Source organism: Psittacula echo (assembly GCF_963264785.1).
Source record: "Psittacula echo genome assembly, chromosome: 15".
Classification (NCBI taxonomy): domain Eukaryota; kingdom Metazoa; phylum Chordata; class Aves; order Psittaciformes; family Psittacidae; genus Psittacula; species Psittacula echo.
In genome coordinates, this window is record NC_137751.1 from 879,030 (window position 1) to 903,237 (window position 24,208).

Consider the following 24,208-nt stretch of genomic DNA (forward strand, 5'->3'; position numbering starts at 1 on the left):
GGGCAGGGACACCCTCCACTAGAGCAGGTTGCTCCAAGCCCCATCCAACCTGGCCTTGAACACTGCCAGGGATGGGGCAGCCACAGCTTCTCTGAGCAACCTGTGCCAGTGCCTCAGCACCTCATTTTACCCTACAGCAACAGCTGGAGAACTGTCTTCAAGGAACCTGAGTCCGCAGGCAAATGACTTCAGCAGGTGCAGTGCTGTTTTGGCCAAGGTGCTGGCAGAACTCCTTTGATGCCCATCCTGTCCCAGCCCCCAGGAGCTGCTGAAGGAAACATTCCAAGTGCCTCAGCCCCCACCGCAGCTCCCCTGTGCCTGCAGCCAGCACGCTCAGTGTTGTGGCTCCGCAGCAGCCATGCCTGCAGCCTACCTGGCCCTCGCTGAACTCCTCCAGGCAGATGGCACAGACCGGGGCTGAGCTGCAGGTACTGGCCGAGTCCCACCGCGCCACTGGCCGGCACCTCGCCTGGAACTTGCGCGTGGCCAGCTGCCCAATGGCCTGCATGGTCTGCTGCTGCAGGGAGTCCTGCACCGGAGAGAGGAGGCGTGAAGGAGAGGCTCAGCCCCACGCTGCCCTGCTTCCCATTGCCCTTCTGTTTGCAAAATGGCATTGTCAGGAATTTGGAGGTGATACTCGTTTTTCCAGAGGTGACTCTTTGTAGTCACCAGCAGGAGACATCTGGCCACAGACAGTCAAAATCAGCAGTGCTGAATTTTTGAGCCTCAAAGGCTTGTCCTTCTATAGGACCAATGGGGTATTGTCAAATCTGGAAATATATCTGACTCTGAAAAGACAATTATTTAATTTGTTAGTTTCTATTAAAAATACTAAGTCTTCTGCTCTCTACCTGTACAGACAATACTGTTAAAATCAAGAGCTTGAGGGCCAGCTCTGCAGCTTTAGGTGCTGGGCCAAGCTCTGAAAGGTGCTGGGACTGCAGGCTGCGGTGCTGGTGGGGCAGCAGGAGAAAAGCAAGGCCACCGCACAAGGAATGCTGACAGCCCATCTGAGGTTCACTCTGCTCATTCCTGGGCTGCTCCTCCTTCATGTAGCTTCATCTTCAGTTCACACAGAGGTACATTTCCCCTCCCAAACTGTGCCCATTCTTGCCTTTCCTGTGCTTCCGTTCACTCAGACACAGCTGCTCCATGAGGTCCCTACCTGGGTCCTGTTCAGTTGGCACTTTGTGCGCACCACAAAAATTAAGATGATGACGACCACGGTGCTGACCACCGTGAGGAGGATCCACACATCGTAGTCTGGCTGTGGGATAGAACAGGGAAGAAATCACTCATGTGCAGCAGGGGTGGGAGTCAGAAGCTAGGCAGGGGAATCCCAATCTCTTCCTGACCATCAGCCTTTGAATACATGATCCTTGGCCAAGCTCTGTCTCATATGCTCTTTACAGGTAAAAGAAAAAGGTTTCAGTCTTTTCTGTGCATTCCAGCAGGAATGGAATTTCTCTGTCTTGCAGCATAGCAGCTCTCTAGAGGTCATGGTCTAAAGGCAGCACAAGATGAAAAAATCAAGTTTTGGTCTCACCTGAACAGGCAGAGAATCCCCTCACCTCACTCATGACAATTAAAGTAAGGGAAGAAGCTGAAAGCACTTCTGAGCCTTTATTTGCAGCATGCCATCTGAATGCTGCAGACAGGCAGCTATTGCAGAAGGCTGTGATCTCTGTTCCTGGGGAGGAAAGCTCAGCATCTCTAGGGAAGTCCTACTCCATGGCACAGCAGCTTGGGAGGGAGGATAGAGAAGGCAGTGGGAATGGTGTGTCTCTCACCCAAGATGGTGGCTCCTTGACCTCTATCTTCACATGGGCCTCTCTGTTCTTGTTCACGACACCCATGAGAAGCTCAGCATCGTGACCTCTGATCAGAACCACAGGCTGACTCAGACCTCTGGGCTTTCTCAGCTGTAAAGAAACAGAGTAAGAGGTGGTCCAGAACAGCATGAAATAAGGACTATCCCGGCTCCCAAGGCACGTCTGGTTCCTCCTGATGCTTCTTGCACACACTTTAGAGACTGACCGACCCCTGCAACTTGCCTTGCTCCTCTTTGATGAAACCAGATGGAAGCTATTCCTCTTCCAGCAGCTCTTCAGCAAGGTTTACTTAACAACCTCCAATGGTGCCTTCTACATGCCCAACTGGTCACTGTTCAGTGTGTTTCTGACCATACCAGCAGCTTTCCACCATGGTCCAGACAGCCTGGCATGGGCTGGCTCAGCAAGTGGCTGAGTCTGCCCTCTGCTCCACACTGACCTGAGTGAGGGTGTCCATCTGACACCAGTCACTTCCCATACCCTTACTGAGCAATCTCAGCATCCCCTCGCCTGCACTCACTGCTGTATTTCTCTGGCATCAGAATTTCAGTTCTAAGTGTACAAAAGAATGACAACAGATGAATCCAGTGAGCCAGGAGTCAGCCCAGAGGTTGGATAAGCTCAAGCAACAGCTCCCATACCTGTCCTCTTATCTAGTGCTGGATGCTTTTCACCATCCCTTGATTATTTCGAGGTGGAACCTATTCCTTTCCAGAGATGACAGCAGTGGTGGTGGAAGAGACCTCTGGAGGTCTTTAAACTGATGTTAAGCGTGCAGTAGGAGCATTACCACCAGCACAGCAGGGTGGCTGTGACTTTGGCTTGAACACTCGAGAAATCATCTTTCCCCTAGGGCACACCAGGGCTGTCTGTACTAGCTGGGATAGGGTAATCTGTGACTTATAAAGAGGAAGCATCCAGCTCCTGGCAGAAAAGCTCAGTTGACCAGACAATGCCCTTCAAGAGCAGTAAGATGCTGTTCAGAAGCTGCTGGCATGTGCAGTGGGGACACCTGGATGTGCCATGGAGTGAGTGAAAGAGTAAAGCCCTGTCCGTGTGCATGGATAAGCTCTTACAGCTAACATCCAAAACAGCCTGCAGTGTCCTCCTGGAACCTCCCACTGCATGTCAGTGGCTGGTAGGGCCTGACTCAGGCACATTTTGGGAGTGGACAGAGGCACCGTGGTTTAGCTGTTATTATCAGTGGTGTTTGTACCTGATCAGCAGCACTTTCATCATCGGTAATGTCGAAAAGGATCGCACGAGCTCCACGCTCCCCGGCCAGCTTTGCCTGTCCAAAAGAACAGAAGCTTCAGTGGACATTTGTACCTCTGAATTAACATCTACCATTTGGATATGTATCTGCCTCCCTGTCTCTTCACGGGGGAAAGAAGCACCTGCTGCTTAGATTGAGAAAACACTTTACACCCTGGTTTCTGTACTTGTGTTGAGCTGCACTGCCTGCTCCTGCTACAGCCCTGAAGTTCATGGACAGTTTCCCCCTGTAGTTGTGGAGGCAAATTACTTGGTGGGCTTGCAGTGCACACCAAATTCCTCAGCTGTCTGTGCCCCTTTGCTTCCGAGTTGGAATTGCTGGGCAGGGATCTGCAGCCTCATTAGCCCTGCTGACCCCTGTGCATCCCTCGCACCTCAGGACAGCAGGAACCTCTTCAGGTCCCCACTGCTCATTATAGCTGCATCAACCATGGGCTGTCTATGGGCTTGACTCCCACACATATTGTTCTCCCCAGTCCCTGTCCCTCACAGGTACCAGGGAGAAGCTCAGGCAATGCCTGGGCTGTGGATCTGGTCTAGGATTAGGAATGGAGTGGCTTTTCACAGTCCACCGGCTGCTGTGTTCTGAGAACAGTGTTGAGACCCACCCAAATGAACACACATGCCACCCCGGTGAGGTCAAAGCACAGTGCCTGGAGGACCCTGTGGGGTCACCCACGTCCTCCCACCAAGCCCTTTGAGCCCTCCAGGCAGGCAAAGACAGCCTTCGGAGATGGGAACATGAACAGAAAGCAGGGCTGGGCCACTCTTACTCATGCGGAGCCCTTTGATCTGCACGTGTCGAGTGCCCATGCAAACAGGAGCTGCCGGAGCCGATGCTACAGCTCACTCTCGGCATTGCCAAACCCCAGCTTGGGGCCAGAGGTCAGTGCCGCCGCTTCCCAGCTGTGGTATCAAACACAAGGTGCCGGCGGAGCGGAGGGAAGGGGCGCTCCCAGCAGAAGTGGAGTGGGTTCAGCTCCATTCCCTCACTCGCAGGTGCTGGTCACCTCCACACACCTCATCAGGGAGAAGATGGGTGCCTCAGTCTGGGGACAGGGACAGGGATGTGCATGGAGCTGCACATGGTCAGGAAGAGCACGGAGGACAGGCTGAAGGCTCTGAGTCACTGAATAGATTTGACACTCTTGGGTATACCAGATGGGGAAGCTGGAGAAGTGGGACCACAGGCTGGGGCAGGGACCAGAGACTGGGGTCCTGCCTGGGATCAAAGAAGCCTCAGTGTTTGCAAGCACTGAAGAAGAAACAGGACTTTCAGATAGTGACTTACACCCATTGGAGCGAGTCAAGCTTTGAGGAACAGTCAACAACTCTACAAAGATTTTATCCTGCTAAAGACACCAGCAATAGCAAAAAGAACAACTGAGAATGGACAACTGACTCTTTCCAACATCCTTCTGACTCCTGCTGCAAAGGACATAGCTTTTGTTCAAGCTATCCATAGCCTGCTTAATGCAACAGTTTTCTGAGTGCTTGCTGCCTTTCACCAGCTCTCTCCAGCCACACGGCTGCCCTCCCTTTCTGAGGACTGAAACACTTTTGGTACAAACATGTATTTCGAGGGTGACTGAGGAGGTTCCAGTAGCCTGTCAATCAGACCGGTAACCAATGGTTTGCTCAGGGAAAAAATTAACACACCCCCAAAATTACAAACTATGCAACAGAAAGAAAAATAAATCACTTTGAAGTGTGATCAGGTGGAGTTCTCCTGCTGGGCTGGACGCAGCACTGCTTGGCTGGGTGACAGCTAAAGCAGAGGTTATGATAACACTTTTCACATGGCTATTTTTATCATCATTGATACAGCACTGCAATTCAATATGCAAAGCTCCACCGCAAAAACACGTCAGGAAAACAAGGCTCCAGCGAGCACCAGCCACATCCTACAGCTTCATCCCTGCTCCTGCGGAGAAGTGTTGTCCAGGGATTCTGAGGAAGAGATCTGTCTGATGTTGGAGGAAAGGAGCTTGTCTTCAGGAGGATGGGGAAGCAGCCAGGCAGCAATTGCAGGGGGATGGAGGAACCAAGGTACAAGGCAGGGCCCAGGAACGTGGCCAGCTTAAGAAGCATCTGCCTGTATTTCATGGCTAACCTAGTCCTATTTCGTAGAGCCATAGAATGGTTTGGGTTGGAAGGAACGCTAAAGATCATCCAGCTCCAATACCCCTGCCATGGTCAGGGACACGTTCCACTAGACCAGAATGTAACCATTGGTAGGGAGAAGAGCTATGAGCACCCCTGGGTGAGGTCTTGGAGTAGGATGTAGTAACTGCAGGCAGGATGGCATCTGATGTCATGCCTAGTTGGACCTCAAAATCCATTGCTGGATTTGGCTCTGGTAATAAAGCAATGATGACTAAAGGCCAGTGAACTGTCACTCTACCATGGCAATGAACTGAGGGGTTTATTTGCTTTGGGTGGGTTTATGGTTCTGGAGAATGGATCAAGGCTAGTAAGGATGACCACAGTGCAGCAATGCACCATGACTTGTCCTCCCTGTGCTGACCTTTCTCAGCTGACCCTAGCGCAGGTTGCTCAGAGAAGCTGTGGCTGCCCCATCTCTGGCAGTGTTCAAGGCCAGGTTGGATAGGGCTTGGAGAAAGCTGCTCTAGTGGAAGGTGTCCCTGCCCGTGGCAGGGGTTGGAACTGGAAGAGCTTTGAGGTCCCTTCCAACCCAAACCAGTCTGTGATTCTGTGATTCTCTGATCCCTCAGTAACGTGCTGATACTTCCTGAACTATGATCAGCAACTCAAAGATAAAGGAGAAAACTAGCAAAACAGCTTCTAACCTTTAAGGTTCTCAAGTGGAAGATGAGTACTGGATGCTGCTCCTTCCTTCAGTTCAAGACCCTCCACAACACTTGCACTGACCAAACCAGCTGTTGCTGCCGCCAACCCCAGCACCCTCCCCTGCGAGATGAGACCACTATAATGTGATGGTCACATTTGATGGACCTGGGACGGCTGGAGTACCCAGCTGTGCTCCCTAAGGACGCCTTGCTCTCATTCCTGTCACAAGATGCACTGGAAGCCCCTGGGTTCATGCTTCATTTTCCTCATCCTCATGGTCTTACACCCACGGTGGGACCAGGCTGATTTCCAGGTCTGGGTAACTGGCAGCAGTTCCCTAACTCCAGTACACTGGTTGTGCTGACAGCTGGCATCAGTTCCAGTGCAGCAGCAAGCCAAACTTAGGCTTCCACCGTGGTCCAGAAAGGGATAGGCACTGCTGTCTGCCATGCAGCTGGGGGGAAGCAGCCCCGAGGTGGCCAACCCATAGCAGCATCACATCCCTTCCCTTGCTTTTGTAGCCACAACCTCTGCATTAAAAAAAAAAAAAAAAAAAGAAACCAACTAAAAAACCCCCAAACTGCTGTGCAGGAGCAACTGCTTGGAATGAGTTTCACCTGCCCTCTTCAGCCCTGCTGCAGGGAGGATGGAAAACGACCCTGTCCCCACCCTCAGCACATCACTACCAGCAGAAGGCAGACACCAGGGACAGGATCACCTGAATATATCCAGATAAAGCCCAGAAGAGCTAAGCAAGTTGGGGTTTTTTTTGGTGTTTGTACAGTGCTGGTGGAAAATAACATTTAGTACAGAGACAATAACAAGTAAAAGCTAATGCTAGCCTTATCCACACAACTTTATCAGAGACACAAAGATTTTAAGGCTTAAAAAATGACCCTCGTTCCTACCTGACTTCCTTATTACCAGAGAATTACACCAGTGACCTCAGCTTTTGACACAGTGACTGCTGTGTCACTGAGGTACCTCTTTCACAGGAGACCTGATCTGAAGACCTCTGAGATCTCCCATCCCTTTGCAGGGCGGATGGTGGCCCATGTTGTTAACAAGTCACATCTAACCGCTAGTTCATCCGGTTTGGTTTTGGCCCGCTCAGTGCTGATTCTTTACGTGCCTCATCCAGTGAAGTATCACAGTACTATTTTTGAAGACAGAGCTACAGAAGGTGTCTTCTGTGACCAAGTTTTCCCACAGGTCAGAGGACACCAAGAAACACAAATCCCCTCAACAGGCAAGCAGGCAATGGGAGGCTGCAAAACAGGAGGGGCACAAGGCTGCCAGGCAGCTGGGATGCTGGGGTCAGGTCTGAGCATCCCAGGGCAGTCAGGTTAAGGAAAATTCCCCAGATTTTACAAAGCCAGGCAGTCCAAAAGATAAAGAGGGACAAGTATTGGGGATGGCTGCCACAGCATCTCTCCCAAAGGACCGCCCTGCCAAGGATCTCTGTCCTTGTCCTTTTCTCCACCTTCCAACAGCTCTTTCCTACCCTCTTGCTCTTACTCTTTCCTGCACCATGGGTTTCCATTCCCACATTTGTACCTACCTTGTTTGCCAGTGACAGGCAGGGGTTGGGATCCCGATCCGGCTGTTCAAGCTTGACAATGGTGATGAATCCCGATTCGGTGTGTTCATCTTCACTGGTGTTGCACAGGGACAGCGGGTGGGACTGAGGGACACAAGCAAAGGGATACTCAGACCTTGGGGCTTAGCACTGCAAAGGGTGGCTCAAGCCCATCACTCACTGTACGATAGCTACCTGCCCAGAGGGTGCAGGACACCCCTGCAGTGGGCATCACCACTGCTGCTGCATCCCATGGCCCTGTCTAAGAGTCAGTGAGGCTCTGAATGCCACAAAAAAGCAAGTCACTGTCCAAGTTTTGGTCCACCAGGACAATGTCATAGAATCCTAGAATGGTTTGGATTGGAAGGGATCTTAAAGATCATCTAGTTCCAACTTCCATGTCCCAGAGAAAGGTGCAGTTTCTATCCTGGGCTGCACTTGGGTCTGCCTTTGCCCCAGTCACAGATATTCAGAGCTAGAGCAGCCCACGAGAGCACAGTCCTTGACTTCTGGGATGGAGCATTCGAACAGCACAGGTCTTGTTGCTGCAAGGACTGCCAGCATCCTTGGACCACCAGGCCCTGCCAGCAGCCAGCATGCTCTCTGCCAAGGCCTGGGCAAGGTGAAGGGACCACAACAAAAGCAAACTTCTGTTGCCCTCAAAGCTTCAGCACTTCTTGTTTCTCAGCCACCAAACTCGACAACTTGAAGATAAATTTGCAGACAAGCCAAAGGAAGGAGTGAAAAGCCTGAAAACAGGTAGAGAAGTACCAGGAATGAGAAGGGAGAAGAAAAGATTCCAGTAACCAAATCCCCAGTGAGTCCTGGAGGAATGCTCATCAGCTTGAGCCCAACTGCTGGGAAGCTGAGACAAGAGAGGGTCAAGGCACCAGGTCTGGGCGCACCCACCCTCCAGAGCACCCTGCAGAAAGGGATATGGTGCCCCAGCATGTCATTGGGACACGAGCTGCGGGGCTCACTCCTGTTGGAGGCAGGCAGTTGGGGTTTTGGTGGTCAAGGCCCCTGGAGGTGAGCCTGTCGCAGTGTGGGGCAGAGCTCAGAGGGGAAGCACCAATGTCCTTGGCTGCATCTCATTCCTGTGCATTCACTCTCATTACACGACATCCACTGAGCACTGCTCTGGCCTCTGTCTGGAAGAGTGAGCAACTGCCTCTGATTCTTCAGTCCAGCAGTGGAAGGATGGCGGTGTTGGATGGTGCTGCATGGCAGGATGTTGAAGCAAACTGCGTATCAGCTATTGGCTCCCTCTTGGGGGTCCCATCACCTTGTATGAGGCCCCCCCAGCTCTTCTTAACACAGCTACCTGGCTTCCTGCTCTGTGACTATGTTGTGGTGTATGAAGCACACAGGTTATGGTACAGAAAAGCCTGTAAATACTGAGGCTGCTGGACAGCTGTTGCTACTGCATTGATGCATGGAGTGTGGGAAACAAGCAAGAAAGCTCAACATCATAAATCAGGAGGATTAAGGCAGGCTTTGTGTCTGCTGTCCATCCAGAAGCATGCCCAGAAGGCTTGCCCACCCTGCACCTAATCCTGCAACAGCATCCCAGTGCTATGCAAAAAAGGCTATTGTCTTGGCAGATTTAAAACCAGGGGAAGGAACTGCCAGAGCAGCCTCCATCCACACTTGCCGTTGCTGTCCCAGGCGCTGTGAGGCTGTGTTGGGCCCATGCTCAGGCTTTTGAGGCTGCTCCACAGCATGGAGCCAGGGCACACAGAGGCACAGGGCTGGCAGGAGCTGGGCAATGGGGCAGGCTCGGAAAGAGACAGATGATGTTTCTTCCCCTCTGCCAGCTGCTTACTGCAGAAATCCAGCTGTGGGGGAGAGGGAAAACAGGGCTTATTTCACCTGACTGCAGACATGCCGATGTCGCCTTTTAATGTCTGAGTGGGTCGCAAGAACAAGTCCTTCAAGGAGGATGACTCACCCAGGCTGTTTTTAGTCACATCTTTCAGGAGGAGATGCACCATGCCCATTTCTTGCTGCTAACAGTGAAGGAGTGTAGGCGATTCACTCAGATGCAGCCATCTATATGGAAGCCTTCAAAAGCCAAAGCAGATGAGCAGCACCTATGCTCACTCAAGAGATGCAAAGTGTCCTCGCTGGTCACACAGGGAGAGCTCTGCCTGTTGGAGCTGCTGCAGCCAGAGAGGCCAGGGTGGATGATGCTAAAGCTGACTGGGGCTGCATGCCAGAACTGGTCCTGTACAGGTAGGAGCATCCTGCCCTGCATCCCCATACCAGCCCAGAGCCACCACCCCAGGGATGTGGCATGCTGGTCTTCACCCCAACATCCCCAGCAAAGCCTTAGGGCTGCAGCCAGAGTGGGGTTCTCAGCCGGGTCCTGCCCTCCGGGCCCCCTCTCTGTCCCTGTCCGGCTAAGGTGCCCCTGCAGCCTAGCCAGGGCTCAGTGGAGGCCCTTGCAGAGACCACAGCTCCATTACCCAGTCCCAAGCAGCCCCGTACTGGCTGCTACCTGCCCTGACCCACAGCGCCGAGGTATCTGGCGCTGCAAATTGCAGAGATTGCCCCTTCAAGTGGGCAATCTTCGATGGCTGTACCCATCAAACGATGCAGGGCACAGTCATGATGCTGGCAGACACCAGGTGGGTTTGTGTAGCCTGTGCTATGGCACAACCTGGCACCAGTTCCAAAGGCGCAAGCAGCCTGGCGCTGGGAGAACAGGAGGCACTACAAAATCACAGCGCTACATTTTGCCCATTGCAGGGGGGTTGGACCAGATGAGCTTTGAAGGTCCCTTCCAACCCAAACTGTTCTGTGATTCTGTGATTTTTGTAGCACTAAGTCCTGGGCTGCAAAACAAGAGCTCTTAAAAGTGAGTTAAAATGGTGAGGATTAAATAACCCCAACATACCCACAAACCACAGACATTTGCAAATTGCCCAGGTTTTGAGGCAGGTAACACCTACAGTCACAACGGAATAAAGAAAAAGCCCAGTCTCTCACTTTACCCCAGGAACTTGGAGACCTATGTGTAAGAGATGGCACCATGAGCACGAGCTAAGACATAACCTGGTACACTTTAAATACTGCACAGAGTAGCTCGGCACCAACAAACTGCTGTGTGCCTTTGATTGGCAGTCCCACATCCACCTTCCTCTTGGGGACTCCCTCTCTAATCCATACTGATATTTGAAGAAAAATCTCATAGTGCTATAGAACTTAGACTTCAGACTCAAAGACACTGGAGAGGGTGCGATTGTACCAAGCCAAGCACCATAACTCTAGAAATTCAGGTTTCCAGGGAAGCAATTCAATCTGTTATGCCCTGGGAGCACTAAAAGAAGGCTCTCAAATAACCCCACACTTCACACAAGTAACAGCAGGCACTGCCCCATCGACCAACACAGCACTGGAGTGCCCATGATCCCACTGGCTTTACCAAGCAATGTCGTTACTTTTACACTCTGTTTGCTCGACTGGGAGTTCTCCGGCTTTTGGTTAATGTATCATTTTAATAATGGCAGAAAACCACAAAACAGGAAATGCAAAGAGCGTGTCTCATGATCCTTCCAATACTGCAGAGATAACCCTCCTGCCAGCGTTACCCAGCCGTCTCTGGGCTGCTCCCTGAGGAGCCGAGGACACCAGTGCTGTTTGGAGCTGTGTCCAACCCGGGGTGGGAATGTCTTGGCGTGCTGTGACGTTCCTGGGGCAGTGTGACAGTCCTGTGTGCTGAGCATGGAGCAACCCCTCTGTGACGAGGATTGCAGGGCCTGATCACAGCATTAATGATAGACACTGGGGATAAAAGCAACAAGCCAAGCTGCTGCAGCCCCAAATGAGCATCAGAGCACATATAAAATGCTGGCAGCTGTTCCAGTTGGTAAATCTGGAGAAGACTTTCTGATGGATGCACCAAAGCCTTCCCTTTGATTATCTATTAAGACTGGGCATCATGTTCTTCTCCTTATCCCTCTGGGATACCCACTCTCCCCGACCAAGCAAGAGCCCTTTGCCGGGGCACAACTGCACCCACCAAGGACAGGGCAGGAGGCCGGGAGAAACAGCTATGCAGATCCCTGCCAGCAGAAACCCTTCCCATGTAGGCAGCTGCCCAGGGACCTCAGCCAGACCAGTGGCGCCCTCGTTATCCTGTGACCAGTCCCTCATCCGACACTAAACACCTCTGGAGGATGAGTGCAGGTGCCTTCCTCAGCACCCTGTACTACATGGCCAGAGGCAGCTCAGGAGGATTCCTCTTTGCGTAAGGGACACACATCGTCCACCTAAGTGACATGCTCCACTCGTCCCTGCTCCAGACTACCTCTTCCCTCTCTTCCTAGCACCATCTGCTCCCATTTGGTGGGACACAGGATGTGGGAAGGTCCCAGGGAAAGCCAGGCAGAGAGAGGTGTTGGATTCTCACTTGGGGGCTTCATTTATAAAACAGTAGAAAAACAAAGATGACCCTGAGAGGTCACCAAGCCCGAAGGCAGGATCAGCCAGACCCAACACATTCCTCAGAGACACTCACTCAACCTGTTTCTGAGACCTCCAAAAAGGAGCCTGCTCACCCGTGGCAGGGCTGCCTTCTCCTCACATCCAGAAGTACTTCCCAATGCCTCATCTGAAAGGGGTTTGCTGCAGTTTAAACATATTAATTCTCACTGAATCAACTATGCCCATGGAAAACAGATTATCTGCTGCCCCCTCCCCTCCCCCCAGAACCATTTAAACATTTCTATTCCCAAAAGCCTTAAGGGACAAAGGCTGAAAAGCAAAGCCCCTGACAGCTTCCCAGTTCTCTCTGTAAGAGAACCCAGAGTATTTCACACCCTTTCTTCATGGGGGATGAGTTAAAAGGATTGATTTGGTTTGAAGTGGCAGTAAAATTTTTATAAGCAACCAGTAAAATTAAGCATGAAAAAGAGAGGAAGAGAACAGGACAAGAGAGTGTTTACCAAAAGGGTCCAGAAAAACCATGGACTAAACTGGTGAACTGTTAAGACCAACATATAACTCATCACTAAATTGACAACACCACCAGAAAAATTGCAGGTAGCAAATACCACGGTGAATATGAAGTTGAGAGCGAGGCAGGGAATGGCAGCTCAATAATCCTGACTTAGAAACTGGGGAAAACCCAGTGTGATGAACAGAGGAAAGAACAAACAGTGCTTTGGAAAAGGAGAGTGATGCTTCACAGACCCACAGGACTCCTCGTCAGCAAGTGTGTGAATAAAGGTAGTTTAGTTCACACAATAGTCTGTTATTTCCTTTTCTGTTCTCCTACAAGGTCAAGGCTATGGACAATGACAGAGCATCCTGCAGTACTTCCCAGAGTCATCACCAGGACTAAGGAGAGCAAAACACAAGTCAGCCTTTACAATGGAGTGAACTTACCAGGACAGTCACAGAAGTAAACTGTGTTGTCCAAATATTCACAAAGGACATGGAAAATGAGAGGAATAGTGAAGTGGATGAGTTTTTCAGTAATACATAAATATTCAAGTTGGTAAATATTAAAACTGGCTGCAAACGGCTCATGTGATACTGAGTGATGCACTGATAGATGTTAAAAAAGGGAAATACTATAAAATAGAGCTAGCTATCTGACACAGGGATGAGTTATCAGCTGGCTGTTAATGAACAGGAAAGATCCTGGCATCATTGCAGTGAGTTTTATGGAAAGCGCTGTTGAATCACCCAAAGCAAAAGACAACCAGACTGTTGGGCATTTCTGTTAAAAATCGGTGAAAAAAAGAAAATCTACTAGAGAAGTCTGCAATGTGTCAACATCTTGAATATTACTCGAAGTCCTGTTCAGTCCACCTTAAGCAGAGGTATTATTTCTTCACAAGAAAAGATTAAGTGAACAAGAATTCTTCAGCTTAGTACAGAAGGGATATGCTAGAGCTACATAAAAATCAGTAAAGATATGGACAATTCCTGGAACAAAGGACCAGGAAGAGCTGTTCAATGCAAAGATGCAGACACTGGCCCAGCTCAGGCCATCCCTGAGCACAGCACAGTTCTGCCCTGGGTCTGGGGCAACCACATGGGCACTCACCAGGCAGCACCACAGGCTGCACCCCACCGCTGGAAGCCTTTTGCCACAAACCTCTGTGCTAGAAACCAAGTATTAGAATAAAGCTGAGGTTTGTGGTCAGTGCCAGAGCACCAGGAGAGTGTTCTCCACCCCGCGGGCTCCTGCAGGTCATCAGCAGTGCCAGCTAATGATGGGGACAGCTGAGTGACTTCTAATCGTGCTCCAGCACCGGCCCTCCTGCCCTTCCTCTTATGTCAGCAGCTTGAATCCCACACAAGACTTTGAGAGAATACTCAAGCGTGCAGGGCTGAGAGAAGCATACAATGATCTTATCCAGGACAGCAGCCTCCCCACTGCTGCAGCTCATACCAGGGCCATTTTGCATGTGTCAGTGGTGCTGCAGTCTGCAGTGGATGGAAATGCCACGTTGGAAAAGCTCTTTCTTAGGTGAGCTGAACAATAGATCAAGAAGGAGCCTGTGGGCAGCGAGGAGATAAGCAAGGAGACTAAGGCACGGCGGGGAGGGGCCTTTTGTGGGTATGCAGCGTCTCAGGCATCACTGTGCCACATCTGCTTGTTGGTGAGAGGTGCTCACTCCCCACTGACATGCTCAATTCACTCCGTTGTGCCATGTCACGAGCTCATGAGGGCAGAATACGGACATTTCTTTATTCATGGATATCAATGTCTGGCTCAATAAATTCTTTTCCCTGCTGGAAGTAAGGCTCTCCCCTAAATAAATGATACTCCTCCATAGGCTCAAGTGGAAGTACTCTACTACCCTCCTCCTCATCTTTGTTGCTAACACTGACCTGTGATAGAATTGATGCAGGAAGGATTAGGGCAGATGCACCAACCCTAGTGCTCAAACTGCATTTACATTTTTATTCCTATATGTGTCAGGTTCTTCCCAGTTTACCTTAACCCTTCAAATCCATCAGCTCAACAGATGCCTTTTTTACACCAAGGTCACAATGCTATGTAGCTGTCACTCTACTCACAGACATTGCAGTAGGAATGAGGGGATGCAACTAAAGATCCAGGAGATGCTGCCCGGAGGCTGGCATGCAGCTATAGTGGGCCTGAAAGATGCTCTGGGATGCTGCTGGAAGTACATAGGACAATGAGGAGGGATGAGGCAGGGAGGTGAAGTGGATGTTAACTGTGAAGAAGATGGAAATGGCTGCTTGGAAGAGAATGGCAGTGTTTCAAGAGGCCTGAGGAAAAAATGCAGCTTCCATGACTCTTGAGCATGAAGCTTAGCCATCAGGATATGGGCTTTTTAATATAACTTGCATAAAGTTTCAAGAGCAGTTATAACAGCAAACACACCTTACCCACATGTGAGTCACAGACAAACACGTTCACTGATAAAAAACGCATTATCCTTAGAGAGACCCAGGTCCTACCTCAATGTGCAAATAGCTCAGACAACCATCCAAGTCCCCTGAAGGAGTGGCAAGAGGTGGGAGAGGAGACAAAGGATCTACAAGCTGACACTGCAATACCCCTACGCTTGTTCCCTTACGCATGCTCACGAGCTTCACTATCTTTGGGCCATCTCAAGGGTCAGCAGTGCCCGAGGGTTTGATACAACAAATCAGTCCCCAGTCAATAACTGCATCTCCTCCTCCTTTTCATTACAAAGCTGGTGAGCTACAAAGGGAGGTGCTGAGCCTCAACTGGGATGTTTATTTGATTATCTCGTGTGCAGGATTAGATGGCTTAGGTGAAGTCTGGGTCTTTTCCATCCCATCGCACAAGCATGGCCATGGTGTCAGAGAAAACTGTCACTGCACATGTCACTGTCCTACTAAGAGCTCTGCTGAGGTTTGCTGGCCTTGGGACAGAGCACTATAACACATGGGAAGCAAGCGTCATTTCTCCTAGCACAGCTATCATTTCCCACAACGTTTCTGACAGCTCCATCACGATGTCTGGTTAAGCTCTCTCTGGTCCACACATCGATTTTGGAATATCAAAGGCAAAGGGAGTTCTCTGGTCAGCCCTGACTCACACCACTAAACAAAGTAAAGGCAAGCTGGCCCAAGTCACGGGAGAACAGCTCATGCTCCTGCTGCAAGGAGTCCGGATTCAAACCCAATGAACAGTATCCAGCCCATGTTGAGCTGCTCACCTCACACACCTTAGAGTGCTCAACTTGTCCTCAGTCTTGTGGACACTGCCACTGGCAGTCTCTATACTTCAAGGCCCTCTTACACAATGACCATCTGCACTGTGCTGAGTGCTTTGGAGGTTAAAACTGTTCCACAAAATTCACACAAGTCTTGCCCCTCAGCAACAACTTAAAGCACTGGCAAAACTGGGCAGGCAGCACAGCAGCCCAACAGCATCCTTTTTACCACTCAAAGCGCAAAGCTGCATTGTCACTTGGGGCCAATTCAGGGATGGCACACACAATATGAAGTCTTCCACAACTGATATGTCAAGCACCATCATAGGAGACAGTGCTGACTCTGTAGTGGTGAGCCAGACACAAAAACTCACCCAAACTCATGTAACTCTACCGCAGAGATTGAATTAGCGTTTCCTCAACCAGCAACTTTCTATACTGAGTTTCAAAGTTGAAGCCTTGAGAGAGGATGTCAGAAGGAGCATTCTTGATCTTCCAGAAAGTAGATAACAGAGCTAGTAGAGCAAAGACTGACAAGGAAATTGTCCTTGGGGCAGATCATACCATAAACTGAGATATTATGTCAAACTGAGAGAGCTGGGCTTGTTTAGCTGGAGAAGGCTTCAGGGAAACCTTAGAGCAGCTTCCAGTGCTTAAAGGGCTGACAAGAAACCTAGAGAAGGGCTTTGGACAAGGGCCTGTAGGGACAGGCCAAGGGGAATGGCTTTAACCTGCCAGAGGGGAGACTGAGATGAGCTCTTAGGCAGAAGCTCTTCCCTGTGAGGGTGCTGAGGCGCTGGCACAGGGTGCCCAGAGAAGCTGTGGCTGCCCCATCCCTGGCAGTGCTCAAGGCCAGGTTGGACACAGGGGCTTGGAGCAACCTGCTCCAGTGGAAGGGGTCCCTGCCCGTGGCAGGGGTTGGAACTGGATGAGATTTAAGGTTCTTTCTAACCCAAACCAGTCTATGAGTCTTATGAGTCTTCTGAAGTGTCACACAACTCCACGAGGGCTGAACTGCCCTGGTAGGAGACCATAGCGCTTCTCCTGAAGTTGACATGAACTGGGGAATGCTCTAGAACTCTTCTGAAGATGAAGCTCAGCAGCAGTGTTAGCTCCACTGATGCTTGGAGACTGCAGACCCGCACCATCACTGTGGCCATTTTTGGAGGAACCAGCAATGGTCCAGGGCAGACTTACCTGGTCCTGAATGAAACAGGGGCATTTGTCACGCCTGCACGTGAACCCAGGCTCTGCAGGGAAAGGCTACAGGCAGGAGATGGGGCTGGCTCAGCCTTCCCGGCTGGTGCTGTGCCGGGGGGAACATTGCCGATCCCCTCCCCCTTGAATATCCCTGGGCTCCACCACCTTGGCCAGGTGCAGAACAAAAGGAAACGAATGATTTAGTTATTGCTCCAGCGCCAAAGGTTTGAAGGTCAGCGCGGTGCTCATTGTATGGCCAAGCACTGCCTGCGCTGCCCTGCCTCAGCCCTGCAGCCAGCGTCGGCTCCGCAGGGGCCCGTACTGTACGGCTGGCTTCTGCGCGGGGAGATGAAAGGCTTCTCTCTAATGTAATAACTGACGGCCTCTTCAGTGCCGTTTGAACTGTTTACAGACTGAGTTAACGATTACAGGCAATGTGTACCTTGGCTGCTGCCCAAAATTCTTACCCGCCCATCAGATATTATCAAAGAGCCCTTCACTGCTGGCCTGGAGTCCTTCCAAAGCACAGCACCGAAATGCCGGCATAGAGGAGGGGCCTTCGGCACTCCATCATGAAACCCAAGCTAGAAAGTCACAGATCTGCTCTGGCAAGGTGTCCTGGGGACCGGCTGCCAGAGACACAGGAACTCCCAAGAGGTCCCCAAAGACCTTTGTGCCCCAAGGTCCATGGGGGGTGGGCTCTTCTCTGCAGGACATCACCTAGGGCTTTGCCTGTGCTTGTTCCCAGACCTCATTAGAGGACACCACACAGCCCACAGGCTCTGGCTATCCAGATTTCTCTCCCTACATGAGGTCACTGCCATCCATAGCTTATTCTTTACATGTAGCCTGGGTGGTTGTGTTAATGCTGGTGGTTACACAGCTTAAAGCTGCTCCTGCCAAAAGTGTTTTCAATACCCTCATGCCTAAGAGTGTGGACAAGAACAAACCAGGTGGTGGGAGATCAGATAAAATCACTTCCATTGTTATTTGTAGCTGGGAAAATGCAGGTGGAGGTATAAGGTCTGGCTAGAGTTGAGTTAGAAAACAAGCCCCAGCTCTGTAGGGCAAACTGCACCAAGTTTGGAAATCCTGTTGAAACGAAGGGATGAAATAAAGAACTGGCAAGCTGCTCTAATTACAGCTGAGTAACACAGAGCCACATTCAAGCAGCACTGAGGCTACAGAGCAAACTGCTTCCGAGGCAGGAAATACCTCAGCTGCAGAGCAGGACTCCTGCCTGGGGAAGATCAGCGAGAGCAGAAGCCAGGCTCTGCTTCCAGGAGTCAGGCTCCTGGAATTTTCTGTCAGAGGGAACTTCCTAAATACACCTAGATAAAAGAAAAAACCAAGTCTCCATTTCAGATAGAAACATGCCTCATGGACCATCAGTCCCCTTCATCACCAAACTTTAGGCTGTAAAATGCTAGATCTGCCAACCAAGCTACCATGGTTTCAAGATATCCACAGAGGTTAAAAAACCTCTGCCCCAGTCCAGCCTGGGGCTTAAAACTCCCAGCTCCACCAGCATCAAAAACTACTGCATCCCATGCCTACCAGGAGTCTGCAGCAGCACTGGTATGCCATCACCCAAAAGCTCTTTGTAGAAAAGGCCATCAGTAAAAATACAAAACTTTATGTTCAAATTTTCCTCTTGTGTTCCCAAACCACATCTTTTTTTCCTGGAGTTTTCAAGGGATGTTCTCCAGAGAACTGATGCCTTCACATGGTGCCAGTGGTGCGCCTGAAACATGATGCATGTCAGCAGGTCCAAGACATAAGGGTGAAGTCTGAATAGCCAAAGGAATAAACGACTTGCTTTTTAATCACATACCACACTGGCTTCCCATTGCTTTATTGCTCAGATGTGGGTTTTTTAACTAGGGATGGGATGAGAGAGTAGCTGGTGAAGGACAGAAGTATCTCTCTTGCTGGATGTCGTAGTATTGCCAGGAGACAGAACTGTAGATGCAAATATATTTGCTGTGATTTGGTTCAATAAAACTTGCTAGTACAGTGCAGCAGACTACAAAAATTGGTTCCTCCTACGCTTACTTGCTAAGACATGAGTTCAGGCCCTCTGGGATCCACAATTCCCTGGCTGCTATCAATGACATCACTGACATCTAAGGAGCTGCAGGAATGCCGAGAATGCAGCTCTGTGCTCCTAGGGATGCTGAGCTCATCGGCTGCTACCAGAGGCATGAGAGAGATGGGGTGTCTGCGTCGCAGTCCTGCCTCATTACAGCCTTCTCCTCCAACAGACACCCACGTGCACTTCTTAAGGCCACAGAACACATTGTCACATGGGGTTTTCATACCTTTCCAGCATTACTGAAGTTACTGATCTGGAGGACATAGCCAGAGCACATTGGGCAGCGAAGGACATCACAAACATGCCTCATTCTCTTTTTGCCCATTTATACTTTCTTCCACAGTATCCTTTGCAAATGAACTCCACGAAGGATTTCAGCTAAGTCAACAATTTTTTTTGACTGAAGATATTCTTACAGGAGACTTACAAGACTGATCTTTATTAGCTGGCAGATGCACCTTGGACTATCACTATCCTTGCTATGTGTAACCAGGCTTGCATCCTGGGAGTCCAGCCAGCGGAGATACCACAGATGTTCAAAGCGCTGGGCTGGCACACTGGAAGGAGCTTGAAGCAGGTAAGCATAAAACACGTCCCCTTAGTTTCAGCCTATTGGGAGCATTCATCACCAAAGGGCATGTCTCCCCACGGAGGTTCTTAGGGATGAGGATGACACAGCTCTTGGCCCAGTACATGAGAGGCTGAGGCTAAAAAGGTGCAGAAATTTCCATTTTCAGCCACCTCTGCTGCATTGTTCAGAGCAGCACCAAGTGCTGAACACACAGGATCAACGGCAAATGGGGCAGAAAGTGAAATAACTTCCTGCTTAACAGAATGTGACCGAGAAGAATATTACCTCCTGTCTTTACTCAAGGCCACCCAGTAATTTGACCAGACAATGCTTTAAAATGGTAAAGGCTGACTGAGCTCTAACAGCTTTTTTTGCTCTGCAGAACGGGAAGGGAGTCATTCACAGGCCATTTGTTTGAGGCAGTGAAAGCAGGCAACTTGTGACATGACCTCCACTGGAGGATCCAGCTCTCATCAGCCCCGTCTCCTCCAGAGATTACAAGGACATCCAGAGTCACAGGAGTCAGGACTAAAAGAACTTCAGCGAGGAGAAAAGCTCTCCTGTCTCGCTCTCTCATCTCTGATTACTGCAGATCAGGGGACACAATGGACAGAGCTGCCAGCCTGACACCTGCCAATGCTGCTCTTGTTCTGCTTTTTTCTGATCAATGATGTCGGTCCCTGACAGGGGAAGGCTGCTGGAAGAGTCCAGCACTGTCCTGAGCTTCTAATATGGCTGCTCAGTGGTAAAACTACACTGCATTGTGTAAAAGCAGCCCATGCAGACTCTTGGTTCCAAGGCTTGACTGCCTTTTCTTCTGGTTCTGAAGGGTGGAGGTGGTTGTTGCAATCACAGATTCTCCCTATCTGCTGCTTTACATCTTGCTGTGCTCCCCCTCACTGAGGCAGGATTTTTGATCAAGAGCTTTAGTACACAGCTATGCTGGAAGCACCCAGGACAGGGTTTTTATGTTGCATCTCATCCCTTCACATCGTAAGACTCTGTACTTCTGCCCTGATGGCCTAAAAAAAGGGCAGGTGCCCATCTCCCAGGGAAGGAGAGAGCTTGTTCTCAGAGCTCCCATTGCCAGAGCCATGCCTGGTCCACACAACATGAACTTGCAGCTCTCCTTGCAGAAAGCAAACTTTCCATACAGCTGGGCCTCACTGACCTTGATGTTACCACATGGAAGCTGCTCAAGTGTCTGTTCAGGACTGTCTGCAGACTCTGGAAGGGACAGTGCTTCATTACAGCTCAGCTGATTTCTCCCCCAGTGCTATTCAGGTGATTTTCTCACCCATAGTCCTTAATGTTACACTGAACAATGTGCACTTACACTGCCCAATACACCAAGCTCTTGGACTCTTCATGCAACACTGTCAACTGTGTAAGTACAAAAAGCCATTGTAGCCAAAACCTTAGAGCCTGCAGAGTACTGCTTCCATGGTTTCTGTTGTATTAAGAATCAGTGCAGCACTTGAGAAAACTGGGATAAATCATTAACAAGTCATTATTGTTCGCAGGTATTTTTGGCATGAAACCATTGAGGTCAACTTGGACAAACTGCTGTGGGGTAGTGGGGTTGGGACTTTTCCTGGAGAAACATTCATCTCTAATACCAAAAAATACTCCGAAAGTGACCTTCCTTGCTGAATCTAATCCGCAAGAGGAGTGCCACAGCCCTGCCTTCCTACTCTGCCTGGCCTGAGCTTGCTTCCTATGCCTGTGATCAAGTCCTTATGTGCCTGCCATTCTGCTGGCACCCAGTGAGTGACAGTACTGTTAATCACCAGCACCCCCCACAGCGTGGGCACCCTTGCAGCCCAAACAGCATTTCTCAGTTACCAATCCTATACTCTCGTAACTCACATCAATCACTTTGCTACTGGGGGCTGGGGAATTCCCAAACCCTCCTGCTTCTCCTCGAGCTCTGCCCAAGGATGGCTGTTTCTCATTCTTTGGAAGCCTGCAGAGATGCCACTTCTGTACAACTGTATTAATCATTCCTCCCATCCCCAGCAAAAATCAGCATCTTAGTGGGCAATATGATGCTCCTGCTTCTGCACATGTGTGCAGGGAGGGGGTAGGAATTCATAAGCCATTTGCTTCCATGGCCATCGCTGCTGGCAGGCAGCTGAGCAGCCATCAAGAGCGCTCTCCATGGCTAATATTCTGGAGGCTGATCCATCATCATAGCTTCTAGCACTGCCAGACACTCTAACTCCATGAAACATTATTTATTCTTCTTGTCATTCAGTTTCCTGCTTCGGTGGCCAGCTGGCCACTGACCCCATTGCTATTTAGCTGTTGTGAATCAAGTGCCAAAGGACACTTCCAGAGCATCATGATGTGGCAATTCCTCCGGCTATGTGGATGCGGTCATTTTAAAATTAAGTAAGCAAACAGTTCTGACATAAAGGGCTCAAAGGCAGGTGTGTGGCATTCAGTGTGTGCTCCTGGCTAGGAGAGATGACAGCAAGACGGGGCTGCCTTTATAGCCCTAAAAATCTCCTCCAGAATGCCATGGAGCCAGCGCAGCTGCTCAGCCCGTGGCGTGCACAGCCAGCTCTGGATGGCTTCGTGGGGATCTTGTTTTTGCTAAGGAAAAGTACTTTCAATTTTGACATTTAAAAACCGCCTTTCGTAAGCACAAAAATATTCCTTTTCCAAATGCACCATCTTCTGGACGCATTCCTGGAAGCCAAGAAATCCACTCAGGTAATGGAGTCCAGCTCCTGAGCCCACGCTTCCATACTTCTCTAAAAAATACTGACTTCACCCCAGAGCCAGGCAGGGACATTTGTGCTGCAATGGGAAGAAACCGCTACTTCACAACAGCCTCAAGTATGGCCACATAACTCAGAACAGTTTTTCTGCCCAGCCTGGGTTGCCAGGCCCCCTTATCCCTGCATACCCTGAGCATGGAGGCTGTACCTCTGCCTTGGGAGCTCTTCCTTCTGACAGCAGCACCACCCTACCCCATCTCCATTCCAAAACAACCGCCGGGATGGCTGAGCACCAGCTTTTTTCTGAGCTTTGAGAAAGCTTTGCTCTAAGAGGCTGAAAACGTACATGCAATCGCAGCACGGAAGGACAAAGAAATGAACAACAGTTACTGGCTTCATGGTAGGGTTCTGAGCCCTGGGCCCCAAACGAGGCTGTAATACACACAGAAAGAGTGGAAATGGGACTTGGAAGCATTTAATATTTCCATCACTTGAGACTGCAGGGCATCTCTCTGTGATAAAAATGGCAACTTCTCCATCTCCTGTTACTGACCACTTGTCATAGCGACGGCAGCCGGGTCACTGCTCCAGGAGACATGGTGGCAGCCGTGTTTCAGAGCTGGTAGAAGCCCGCATGCTCACTGCGCACTTTGCACTGCTGAGGACAGGAATGCTGCCTGGCCCTGCCAGCTGTGTGCCATGAGCACTCCCAGTAGCTCCCTGGCAGGGACAAACCAAAATCTGTTGGCCATCCACATCTGAAAAACGTCGCACTGCAAAAGCCACAGAGTGTGTTTTCTGCAAAGAGAAAACTTCATTCTCTCCCCAGGTTGTCCCACAGCTTTTGAACTTGATGTTGATGAGACCTCCACAGGCTCTCATGACATCCCACTTCTGTGCAGAAGACAAGACTCATGGAATGGCTTGGGTTAGAAGGGACAATAAAGCTCCTCCAGTTCCAACCCCATGCCATGGGCAGGGACACCTTCCACTAGACCAGGTTGCTCCAAGCCCTGTGTCCAACACTTCGAACACTGACAGGGTTTCCACCAAGTAGAGTTCAAACAAGACTGGGTTTTTTTCCCTGGAATGATGACCAACAGTGTCCAAAGAAAATCCTTCTGCGTTTGACATGGTCCTATTGACTGTGAGGTACAGCCCAAACTACAATCAATGTTTCAAGGATCCTCATGGGATGGAGCACCCAACGGAAACACTACAGTCCATCAGAGAAGCTGCAGGAGTAAGAGGCTTCTCAGCCTAACACAGCCTGTACCAGGGATCCTCCAACACTTCCCTTCTAGGGACAGTTCCTTTCCTGGCATCTTGTCTGATTACTCCCACTCCCAGAGCTTCATTGACTCTGGAGTACCCCAAAATTCACTCAGCCCTGTCCCAGCAGGGCTGTGCCACCATCTGTCATCCCCTGCTTCCACAACTTCCAGGCTCCATTTCCCTAGTCCTTCAAAACCCCTTTCATATACCCCAGGACTGGGCATGAACATCAAGTTGATTATAAAACCATTTCTTTTGTTGATAGAAAATTCTTTGCAGGGCGTGAACAGCAGGAGAAAGAAAGGACTCCTCTGAATTGTGAGCTGGCTGGAAAGCCCCGGAGGGCAAGAATCCGATCCCTCGGCTTTGAGGAGCGCAGGCCTGTCTGTACAGGCTGCAGGAGCAGCCAGCCCAGGAGAGCTTTGTGTGTGCAACGCCGACAATAACACACACCAGCCCTCTCCTTGCCAGTGCAACATGCGAGGTTCAGTAGCAGCCTCCAGTTTCTGCACCACACACGGAAAATGGCTTTGTTCCTCCTGTTTGCACCCCTGGACAGACCTACACCTCCTCGCCCCGTTAACCCCTTTCCACAGAGGCAAACGGCTTCCCCAGCATCTCCCAACCCGCCTGCCCTGTACGGGCTCCCCTGCCTCCCTCCCCACCCCCAGGC

The 24,208-nt window shown here is 50.4% G+C and overlaps 1 protein-coding gene across 1 annotated transcript in view; it reads right to left on the reverse strand.

Moving 5' to 3' along the window:
- RNF43 (ring finger protein 43) overlaps positions 1-24,208 on the reverse strand; it is a gene marked incomplete at both ends in the record, with an annotated part of 52,728 nt that overhangs the window by 8,498 nt on the left and 20,022 nt on the right. The window contains 5 exons of the mRNA XM_080630048.1: positions 374-529; positions 1,166-1,267; positions 1,791-1,922; positions 3,049-3,123; positions 7,480-7,602. Coding sequence (XP_080486174.1) covers positions 374-529; positions 1,166-1,267; positions 1,791-1,922; positions 3,049-3,123; positions 7,480-7,602 — 588 coding nt within the window. The remainder of the gene's footprint in view (positions 1-373; positions 530-1,165; positions 1,268-1,790; positions 1,923-3,048; positions 3,124-7,479; positions 7,603-24,208) is intronic.